The 11920-nt window shown below is 37.4% G+C and overlaps 1 protein-coding gene across 1 annotated transcript; it reads right to left on the reverse strand.

Annotated features, from left to right (window-relative positions):
* Nucleotides 1-6254: 6254 nt before the first annotated feature.
* Nucleotides 6255-7190, reverse strand: LOC146929424 (uncharacterized). Its single transcript, XM_085707318.1, has one exon. It carries the CDS (start codon nt 7188-7190, stop codon nt 6255-6257), a length of 936 nt encoding a protein of 311 aa, XP_085563444.1.
* Nucleotides 7191-11920: the final 4730 nt, after the last annotated feature.

An 11920-nucleotide genomic window follows, 5' to 3' on the forward strand; every position in this document is an offset into this window, starting at 1 on the left:
GTGTGATTGCGAGATAACCTGAAATATGATTAATGTATGTTAAAGTAGAATTGCCCCCAAGTGAAGTGTAGTGCTAGATGTGTTTTTAGCTTAATTTACATGTTTTAGAAAACTAATTTTTGATGAATTGGTGGTTAATATTCATTTGGTATGTTTGGAGGAGAAAAGAGCTTATTTGTATGCCCAAAAATAATTTATGCTTTCTAACTTAAACAAAAACCCTCCAAACGCATTCTTGCCACCAATTAAGTCCCTTAAAGGTGAATTAAGCTATAAACATGTTAATGCTCATCACAGGCATATATATATATATATATATATATATATACATATATATATATATATATATATATATATATATATATATATATATATATATATATATATATATATATATATATAGGGTCTTGTTAACCGGTGCCCCCGAGGCATTGGTTAAAGAATCCAAAAGTAGAAAAATTGTCTTGGAAATATAAACTGTTACTTTTGACAAACTAATTATTACACCAATTTTTTTTTATAAAATCTTACTTTTTTTAGCTGCTTAACCAATGCTCCAGGGGCACAGGTTAACATTGTCCATATATATATATATATATATATATATATATATATATATATATATATATATATATATATATATTGTGAAATGTTAATATCCGGTAGATTTCTAACCATTAGAAACAGGGAATGTTAGTTATGAAACTTCGACTTAGTTAGACGAAGCTAGTTACTATCAGAAATGAATCAGAGACATACTCAGACAAGCATATAAAAGTATAAGATTTATACTCAGCATGTCATATTAGATATATGTTACAAAATTATATATGGATATATAAATATAAATTTTCAGATAAGTTGTGGCTCAGAAAAGCTCCAGATTATTCTGAATAGGTCCAGACCGAAAAGGAACCTTCACGACGACAATAGGAGTCGGGCTCTAGCCTCAGATAAGAATTTGGCCGGTCTATTAGTGTTAGGTATTTGGGTATTGGCTTCGTTGTTGCTAAAACAAATACTCATGTATGTTGGATACGATGTTACAACATCTTGGCACGGTTCAGTGTGCCCTGTTTATGTGGCTTGGTTTACGCAATCTTTATCTCAGCAAGGAAACCACGACCTATTTCTTGTTCACCAAGCAGCACGTTTTTGCCCAGAATCAGCTGGAAGATTTGTTTCTAAAATATAAACAATATTTTAGGATTCCTTGGTGGTGTGCTTGGTGGTTCCTAAAAATGTTCCTACTTTTTAGGAGTTACCATAATTGTAAAATATATTTTCAAAAGAAATTTTGGAAAATATATTTTCTATAAAATATTTGTTTTAATATATTTCTGAAGAGAATATTTGATACAAATATATGTTTAGCCTATGACGAAAATGCACATGCTTTGAAAGGCTATATAAGGAAGACTTGTACCCTAGTTTTATTCACCAATTCAAGATAATTGAATTGAGTCTTTAGGGTTTCAACTTGTGCTTTATTTGTGAGCCTCTCTATGTATCACCTTGATGCATCGAGATGGACCTTTAGTTGAGTTGTAATGTATCAAAACCATCGATTGATAAAAGAATAGATTTTTAGGGTTTTGAGTCGTCTTCCCTGTGTGTTCCTCTCTTGTATCCTTTATGATGCAAGTCTAGGACTGGTTGTCGTGTTCACTACTCCAAAGCTATGAAGCAAGGAGCTAGGTAGATTGTGTACTACACCAAAGTTGTGAAACAAGGTGTTAGGTAGTTTGTGTTGGAAGGTAACTTCTACTTTTGTTTTGGTTGAGGTCTAATAGGTCACTGGGGCAGTGACTGACCATTAGGATAGTGAAATGGGATCTCAGATCTAGGAGTTCCTAGGTTGAAGTCTAGACGGGTAGGTCCTAGGTCATATAGTTTAAACGAGGAGTTTGCTGAGAGCTATTGAATAAGGACTACACTAGTGGATTTCCTTCCTGGCTTGGTAGCCCCCAAATGTAGGTGAGTTGTGCCGAACTAGGTGAACAAACTCTCTGTGCCATTTACTTTTTTGTCTTTTATTTTGCTGTTTGTTTATGCTTACTGCTAGCACTATGTTGAAACATTAAACGGAACATCTGCTTTCTGCGCATCTGGAATTGAAACATCACATAAAACAGCTTCTAACTAACGCGTTAGAATTCTACATTTGTTATATTTGCCTTGATCTGTCTGTTTTCTGCTAGCTTGACGTTAAAACATCTTACTCGACATTCTGTTCGTAACATCGTATAAAAGACATGAAAGCTAGCCTGGCAGAATTTCAATTAGAGAGAATGTATTCGGGGTTACTCCACTCGGGTCGATTCCGTAAAATGAACTCAGATAATATTGTTTGTTCAAGTCTAACTTTCTAACTTTAATATGAAAACATGTCATGAATAAGATTATGTTAAGAATTATGATAGGAAATAGATAGCGATCCTAGTTTTTTAACTATGTTTCTAAAGGGATAGTTTGTCGTAGTGACATATATCGAAGATTCTAATCGTCGAAATGTGAGTTCTTAGTTCATTCTCTTTTCAATTAAGTCATGCATTACTGTCAAATTGATTTCATTCGACAAGGTTAGTCGTTTGGGATCATTTTAGTTGTCGGATGAGTGTCCTGTCATTTTCACTAGGTTTCTAAAGGTGTAGTTTATCATATACACATATACCGAAGTTTCTAATCGTCAAAATTCGAGTTCTTAGTCCATTCTCATTCCAATTAGGTCATGTCGAACATACAAATTGATTTCATTTGATATTGTTCGCAGTTTGAGACCATTTTTGATGTCGGAGGAGTGTCCTTTTATTTTAATTATGTTTCTGAATGGATAGTTTGTCGAATTGACATATACTGAATATTCCGATGTTGGAATTCAAGTTCCTGGTTCGTTCTTATTTAAATCATGTCATATCTAACAGCCGAATTCATTTCAGTCAATACAATTAGTAGTTTGGGATAGTTTTAGTCGACGGAGGAGTGTCCTTTCATTATGATAACTAGAACAGATTTATCATATCTCCTTTTTCTTTACACTTTATATGGTCTTAAATATAAGCAACCCAAATGATCATTTTGACTAGGTTTCTAGATGATTAGTTTATCAGATTAACATATACCAAAGATCCCGATCGTTTGAAATTCGAGTTCCTTATCCATTCTCATTCTAATTAGGTCATATATAACGGTCGATTCATTTTATTCGATATCGATCGTCGATTGGGACCGTTTTTGCGGACGATGTAAATGTTCTTTCATTTTGACTTGGTTTCTAAAAGGCTAGTATGTCGTATTGACATATACCGAAGTTCAAGTTCCTTGTTCATTATCATTCTGAAATTCTAGCGTACTTGTTTTATTAGGTTCTGTCAGATGTTTAAACGTTTGCGATGTTCCGATTAATGTTTCAACATCATGCGATAAACAGAAAATAAAACAAGAAAATAAAGTGCAGAAAAATAAAGAACACACGAAGTTTGTTGACCCAGTTCAGCACAACACGCTTACATCTAGGGGATACCAAGCCAGGAAGGAAATCCACTAGTGTAGTCCTTATTCAATAGCTCTCAGCAAACTCCTCGTTTACACTATATGACCTAGGACCTACCCGTCTAGACTTCAACCTAGGAACTCCTTGATCTGAGATCCCATCTCACTATCCTAATGGTCAGTCACTGCCCCAGTGACCTATCAGACCTCAAACACAAAAGATAGAAGTTACCTTCCAACACAAACAACCAAACCTTGTTTCACAACTTCGGTTTGATGCACAAGAGTATCAATACTCACAAAACTAGTCCTAAACAAGTATCTAAACACGCACTAGCAAGAACACAGTTAATATCCTAAACCTGCATGACAATCGATACAAGAGTAGAATACATGAAGACTCAAACCCTAAAAATCTAAACTTTTTAGCGTGACGGCTTGAATGAGCAATTAGGTCTTCAAGTCTTCCTTTTATACTGAAGCAGCTTGGGCTAAATAATCATTGGGCTTCAGTAAACTTGCAGATCGGTTCAGCAAACCTGCAAAACAGAATCAGATACAAATCTGGAAAGTCCTAATATGTCGGAACCTATATTAAAATATTCCAAATCGTAACAAATATTTCCTAAAATAAAATGTCTATTTTAGTAATATTCCACAGCTGATTCTAATAAGATATGCGCGTTACTTGGTTAGTAAGTAAAGGAAATATGGTTTCCTTAATGGATAAACTACGCGCGTATAGATAAGACAGGACCCAGGCACACTGAACCATGCCAGGATGTTGGAACATTGTATCCAACATCTCACAGAGCTGCCTGACCACATGCTGGAACATTGGTTCCAACTTACAGAACAAGGATATTTGTTTTAACAATAATGCAGCCAATACAAATACCCAACAATCTCCCCCTTTGGCAAATTTTTGGCTAAAACAAATTAAGCCCAATTCTTATGAAACTGAGGGATACATAAAAATACCATTCCTCCAAAAGCATGAGCACACACCTATGAAGAAACAGCTAGCACACAAAATCCAAAGAGACACCATAGATACACTTCCTCAAGTCATCACGAACACATATTCAAGAAGAAGAAGTAGCAGATAGTATCACTCTAGAAGAAAAACAAAGTGTGCATACATAGAATACCTCACAGATCTTCAATCACAGCTTAAGCTGGCAGAGGTATTACACTGGATCAGAGACATGCAGCAGCGGATCAGATCAGTAGCATAGTCTCAAGAGCTAAGGAAAAATAAATTCCTGAGTTACACCTAAGGAACCTAAGTTCTTGTACAGATGATGAAGAGAGAACCAATTTCTCTCAAGAGCAGTGGAAAAATAAATTTCAAAGCTACAGTCAAGGAAGATAACCTCCAACACAGAAGTGGAGAGAAGCAAGATCTCTCAAGAGCAGAGGAAAAACAAGTTCCAATGCTACAGACATAGGATGTTCCAACATCCTTTAGCACATCAGACAGGAGAACCTGCCACACATAGAGGCAAGGGAAAAAATAAATTTCCCATACCTACAGAGTACTGTCACCCACCAACCATAGAAGCACAGAAACCTAAATTCCTATACTTACATGTGACAGACTAGGATGTCTTCAAATACCTATCACCAACAGCAACAGAAGTCAGGAAACACAAGTTCCCAAACTTACAAGTGATAGATGCAGATGCTTAAACCTTTGACTCAACATCCTTCAACCAGCTTGGACTTAGCACAAGCACACATAGAAGTATCACTCCCCCTGAATATAATATCTCATGAGTGACTACTTACAGGAATATTCCAATACTCCCCCTGAATACATGCATACTGAAAATCTGAACAGATAAACTCCTAATGCATATACATAAAAGATTCAGGATCTGGACACAGATATTCAAGGAATATTCACAAACTAGCAACCATCAGCAGATACATGCTAGCAGACCTATCAAAGGTCACACACATCAACCTTGACTTTAAGAAGTCATTCAGACAAATTCCATAATATAAGACAGTAGTAGGGAACCTGTACACTAAGAATCCTAAGAAAAATAAACTCTCAGGATTACACCAAGATGTTGCAGCTTGAGTGCCAACATCTCCACAGAGTCTCAAAGACATGTTCCAACCTAGGATAAAGCATTTGCAGGGAACATGTACAGCATCTAAGAAAGCCAGAGTTCTCAGAAGCATAGAGATGTTTTAGCACAAGTGCTAACATCTACATATGTCTTCATGGACATGTTCCAACATATCAGAGAATGTCAGCAAGGAACACGTACAAACAAAAATGACTGAGAACAGATTCTCAGAATAACATGAAGACCTATCAAACCATCAAGATGTTGCAACATGAAAGCCAACATCTACACACAAGCCTTAAATAGTTGCAACAAAAATGCAACAACATATAATATGAATAATAAGCAATCAGGCATACACAAATAGGCATATTATAAATACATGCAGAGAACATATACAGAAGGGGAGTATAAGCAGAGAAACATCAATTTTTCTCCCCCTTTTTAGCCACAAAATATGCCAAACAAAAGAAATAAGATAAACAACACATTGTAGTAATCTAAGGTTTGCATGCATTAACCAGAGAAACCAAAATGTGTCACATAATAGCTGGCAAACAAAATAGAGAGCTGAAGAGAATACGGTTACAGACCAATTAGGCACACATAGGTGCATTAAAGGAAACAGGGCTATGCCCACAACATATGTTCTGAAATTACATCAAAAACCAAACAAAACAATCATTCAGCTGCCTCAGAGCTGCTTCCAGAAGCTTCTGCATCGTCCAGGTCCTCATCTTCAGTTCCAGCTTTGTCTTCATCCTCATTAGCATCCTCAGCATCCTCTGCATCCTCATACTTATTACCCTTAGCAGAATCATCATTATTGTCACCATCTTCCTTCTCCAAGGCATGAATCATTAACTCAAACTTGGTTTTCCTTTCATCAAGCATAACACAAGTATCCTTCAGAGCAGTAATGATTTCTTCCTTTGTCATGATCCCTGCAGCAGGGTTGGAGGCAGATGTTCCAGCAAGATCTGGAGCATGATGATCTCCAAAGAGTTTCTGATGGATAGTGAGTGGAGATTCCCTCTTTTTGGGCAGATCAGTGGCAGTGATAAGACTTGGATGTTGATCTAGCATAATACTACACAACAGAGATGGAAAGGCTATTGGAAGCCTGACTGCATCAGTCTTTGCATACCTTACAGTTTGATCAAATATATACCTACCATAATCCATCTTGACTTTGTTTCCAACAGAATAAATGAATTTACCCAAGCCAGTTGCAATATCTGAAGTGTGGGTTGTGGGAACCCAATTTGCATCTCCAATTCTGTTGAGAATGGCATATTTCACGCTCAATCTCCCAGAAGACATCTTTCCCTTCTTAGGCCATGTCCTTACCTTGTTACCAGTAATTTCCCTACAAACTTGATTGTCAGTTGCTTCTATCTCAGCAGATCCTTCTTCACCTATCCCTAGAAATTTGTTGATGATGTAGGGCGAGAAGTTGACACATTCTCCTCTAACATATTCCTTTTGAAATTCCTTACTTAGAGGGTTGTCACAGTCTTCAGGAATGTTTACTATGAACTCCCTGACCAGCTTTTCATAGCAATCACCAAGATTACACACAGTTTTTATGAGTCCAGCCCTTTTGATAAGTTCCATAATTTCCTTGATTCTAACCGTTTCTTCACTCAATTCTCTCTCAACACCAATCCTTCTGTGATAGATAAACTTTCATCTTTGTGCAAATTCTGGAAGATGGAATGATACCTTGTCAATAGGCACATTCTCTACAGTCTGGACAACCTTCTTCCCAGCAGACTTCCTTGTACTAGTAGTGGTGATGTTTGGGACATCTTCCTCAACACCATAATCAGACTCGCTAGAGGAGGTCACTTTCCTCTTCCTCGAGGTTCCATCAGTAGACTTTACCTTTACCTTACTCCAATTTTTCTTAGGACCCACTCCAATGCTTTTTATTCGGCTTTTGGGAGTCTCAGTTTCTGAGATGGTTGCAGTTTTATGAATAGTACTAGAGGGAGTCACAACCACCCCTTTGTTGCTTCTCAGTCTCTTGGCCACACCTTCACCACCAAGCTTGTCTGCAAGAGGAATGTCATCTGAGTTCTCTTCCTCAACACTGGCCTCATCTTTGTCCTCATTTTTGTTTTCAGAACTGTTATCCTCATCTGTCTCTTTAGAGACTTCGCCAAATTCACCCTCCTTCTCTGACGTAATGTTATCAACAAACTTGTCAGACTTCTCATCTCCATGTGGAGCAGTTTCCATACTAACCTGCTTGTCACCACCATCAGTTGTAGTGATGTCCACAGAGTTACTGGGTTGGCCCAAGGATGTTTCAACATCTGGTCCAACATTCTTACGAGCAGCTGTTTCATCAGGATCTTGACCAACAGAGTCATTGATGTTTGTTTTATTACCAGCATCTACATCCATTATCTCAGCACTATCTATTGCGTCATTTAAATCTTCTAACCCTAGTTTTTTACAGGCATCAGGAACATCAGAAATAAGGGTCTTATCAAGATTTCCTTTACCAGTGCCAGATGATGATTTCTTCTCAGAATGAACTGAGATAGCAGAAGAAGTTTTGAGTTCTTCCTTGTCCTTTGTTTTCGTTGTTTCGTGAGCAGAGATCTTGGACCGAGCATCCTTAGAGGTGCTTTTCTTGGTAGAAGCTTTCTTACCAGCAGATTTAGAGGTGGTTTTCTTCTTAGCAGAGATGGGGGCGACAGTAGTGAGTGGTTCAACACTTTTTGGTACAGAAGCATCTGAACTGTGTTGATCAGGAGTAATCCTTTTTGAGGGGGTTAGGTCGGATTTGAACTTCATGATGTTATGAGACGAATGAGAAGGTTTGGTGAGAGAGGAATGATTCCGGTGTAATGTTGTGAGAATGTAGATGGTTTCAGGTGGTTTTGAGAAAATAGAAGACAGACTAGGGTTATGGGGAGAATGATTGCACTTAGTTGGGAGTTGAAAAAGAAAACCGCCTGAAATAGCGTGCACCACTAAAGAGAGAGAGATGATAAGGAAACTTGCACGCTCTTCATAAATCAACTGCCATAACTTCTTTTGTAACAAAAAGTCAATCTTGTCCCTTTTATTTAATATTTTTGTATATGCAAAAAAAAAACAAGAGGTCTTTAGTTGAGGTATATTTCTGCTTAATAGGATTTCTAATGAGATGGTCTCTTTTATAGAAGTGATTATCCTCAAAAAAAATCCTTTTCAATTTATTCAAATTTTCAAGGTACGCGAGGTTATGAACTTTGCAACTCATATGATGTTTCAACTTTCTACTCAACATTGTGTCTTGTTCTGAAATCTGATGCTCTTCACAAGGAACCCATATATAGCAATCATTCTTAGATCTAATCCCTCTCATCAGTTCCTTTCCTGCTTGATCAGTAACATGACATTCAGTTTTGGTAAAGTTTACGTCTAATCCTTGGTCACAAAGTTGACTGATATTAATTAAGTTGGTTACTAGTCCTTTGACTAAGAGAACATTTTCAAGTTTGGGTGACTTCTTGTTGCACATATCTCCAGTACCCTGTACTCTTCCATTGCTGCCATCACCAAAGACTACATTTCCCTTATTGCATGATCTTATATCCTTAACCAGATGTTTTTCCCCAGTCATGTGTTGAGAGCATCCACTGTCAAAGTACCAAGTGTCACTAGAAGATGTTCCTAGAGATGTGAGAACCATTAGTCCAACATTGTTGCATTTTGGTATCCATTTGTAACTTGAGGTGTCAGGATAACCATACAACTTGAAACAAAATGGTCTTATGTGACCTCTCTTCTTGCAGTGATGACATATCCAATGCTTTGCCTTTATGTTCTTAGAGTTGAGATGTTTTCCTGAATGCTGCAACATTTTCTTTCTAACAGATGAGGTGTTTAGATCATTAGTAATGATGTCATGCTTTTCTTTTCTTATCATCCCATGATCTTCTGGTGCATAAGCAACATTACGGTTTTGTTGTCTTTGATTTAAAGAACTATAATTGAACCCTAAACCTTTTGAATTTTCTTTGGCTTGTCCTTCTAGAATATCATCCAGGATATTGGTACCAGTTGTCATCATTTTCACCTGTTTCTTAAGATTTTCAAGTTGAGATTTCAGGAGCCTTACCTCATTATTGAGTTCAGAAACATTTGCCAGATGGTTACCTCTTTCAGCTAGAAGTTGACAATTTACCATTTTCTGCTCTTCTAGCTTCTGACATGTCTCTGTACTTCTTACAGACAAACTATTGTAGAGGACAACAAGCTCATCATGAGCCGACTTTTCCTTACGCGTTTCTGTATCAGAAGAGATTCTACCAGTCATGGCTGTCACCTGCTTAGTAAAAATGTTATCAGCATTTCTGTCAGGTACACCTTCATCCAACCAGGTGCCATTAAAGCTTTTTGTTTGTTTCTTGAGAAAAGTAGCACATTCTGTCAGAGTGTGTCTATATCCTTTACATTCATGACACTGATCCCCTCTGGAGAGATTTATCTTGTTAGTCGTTCCTGCTTTGATCATATCATCTTGTTGTTCTCCAATGTTGTATCTGATGTTCTGACCATTTACTCTAGGTCTCAAACTAGCTTGTTCCAGAACCTTGTTGAATTGTTTTCCAAAAAGTACAATGGCTTCGGTGAGTCCTTCATCTGATACATACTCTTCCTGAGAATCTTTAGTGTCACAGTTAGATGAAAAGCCTATGTTTTTCTCTTTCTTCCTTTCTTTGCGATTTATCATAATTTCAAAATTCTGAAGGGATCTAATTAATTCATCAATCCTCATGCTAGAGACATCCTGAGCCTCTTCTATGGCAATGACTTTCATGTCAAATCTCCTGGGTAGAGATCTAAGAATCTTTCTCACAAGTTTTTCATCAGGGATTTTTTCTCCAAGAGACTCCAAGGAATTTGCAATGTCTAGAACATTTAAGTGATAATCCTGAATGCTCTCATCTTCTAACATTTTCAGATTCTCAAATTTAGTGGTAAGAAGTTGGATTTTAGCAGTTTTTACCTTAGTTGTGCCTTCATGAGCAGTTTTGAGAATCTCCCAAGCATCCTTAGCCACAGTGCATTGCTTGATCAGTCTGAACATATTTTTGCCCACACCATTGAACAGAGCATTCAGTGCTTTTGAGTTTCCAAGAGCCAATTCATCTTCATCAGCACTCCATTCTTCTTCAGGTTTCAACACATCAGTCCTGTTGCCATCAACATCAAGTTGCACAGGATGTTCCCAACCTCTCAGAACTGCCTTCCATGTTTTGCTGTCAATAGATTTGAGGAAGGCACTCATGCGTGATTTCCAATAATCATAGTTGGACCCATCCAGCAGAGGAGGCATGTTTACAAAACCACCTTCCTTGTCCATAGTGCTAGAATAGTCCTCCCTGGAGCTCACCCTAAAACAGGCAGGGTGCCTGCTCTGATGCCAATTGAAATTCTAGCGACTTGTTTTATTAGGTTCTGTCAGGTGTTTAAACGTTTGCGATGTTCCGATTAATGTTTCAACATCATGCGATAAACAGAAAATAAAACAAGAAAATAAAGTGCAGAAAAATAAAGAACACATGAAGTTTGTTGACCCAGTTCAGCACAACACGCTTACATCTGGGGGCTACCAAGCCAGGAAGGAAATCCACTAGTGTAGTCCTTATTCAATAGCTCTCAGCAAACTCCTCGTTTACACTGTATGACCTAGGACCTACCCATCTAGACTTCAACCTAGGAACTCCTAGATCTGAGATCCCATCTCACTATCCTAATGGTCAGTCACTGCCCCAGTGACCTATCAGACCTCAAACACAAAAGATAGAAGTTACCTTCCAACACAAACAACCAAACCTTGTTTCACAACTTCGGTTTGATGCACAAGAGTATCAATACTCACAAAACTAGTCCTAAACAAGTATCTAAACACGACACTAGCAAGAACACAGTAAAGATCCTAAACCTACATCACAATCGATACAAGAGTAGAATACATGAAGACTCAAACCCTAAAAATCTAAACTTTTTAGCGTGACGGCTTGAATGAGCAATTAGGTCTTCAAGTCTTCCTTTTATACTGAAGCAGCTTGGGCTAAATAACCATTGGGCTTTAGTAAACTTGCAGATCGGTTCAGCAAACCTGCAAAACAGAATCAGATACAAATCTGGAAAGTCCTAATATGTCGGAACCTATATTAAAACATTCCAAATCGTAACAAATATTTCCTAAAATAAAATGTCTATTTTAGTAATATTCCACAACTGATTCTAATAAGATATGCGCGTTACTTGGTCAGTAAGTAAAGGAAATATGGTTTCCTTAATGGATAAACTACGCGCGTACAGATAAGGCAGAACCC

This window comes from Medicago sativa, chromosome 4 (assembly GCF_051527215.1).
Source record: "Medicago sativa cultivar Bolivia chromosome 4, Bolivia_mono, whole genome shotgun sequence".
NCBI classification, from domain to species: domain Eukaryota; kingdom Viridiplantae; phylum Streptophyta; class Magnoliopsida; order Fabales; family Fabaceae; genus Medicago; species Medicago sativa.

Excerpts from the sequence above, each read along its gene's own strand:
- LOC146929424 (XM_085707318.1), bottom strand. The coding sequence starts at position 7,190 with ATGGAACTTATCAAAAGGGCTGGACTCATAAAAACTGTGTGTAATCTT.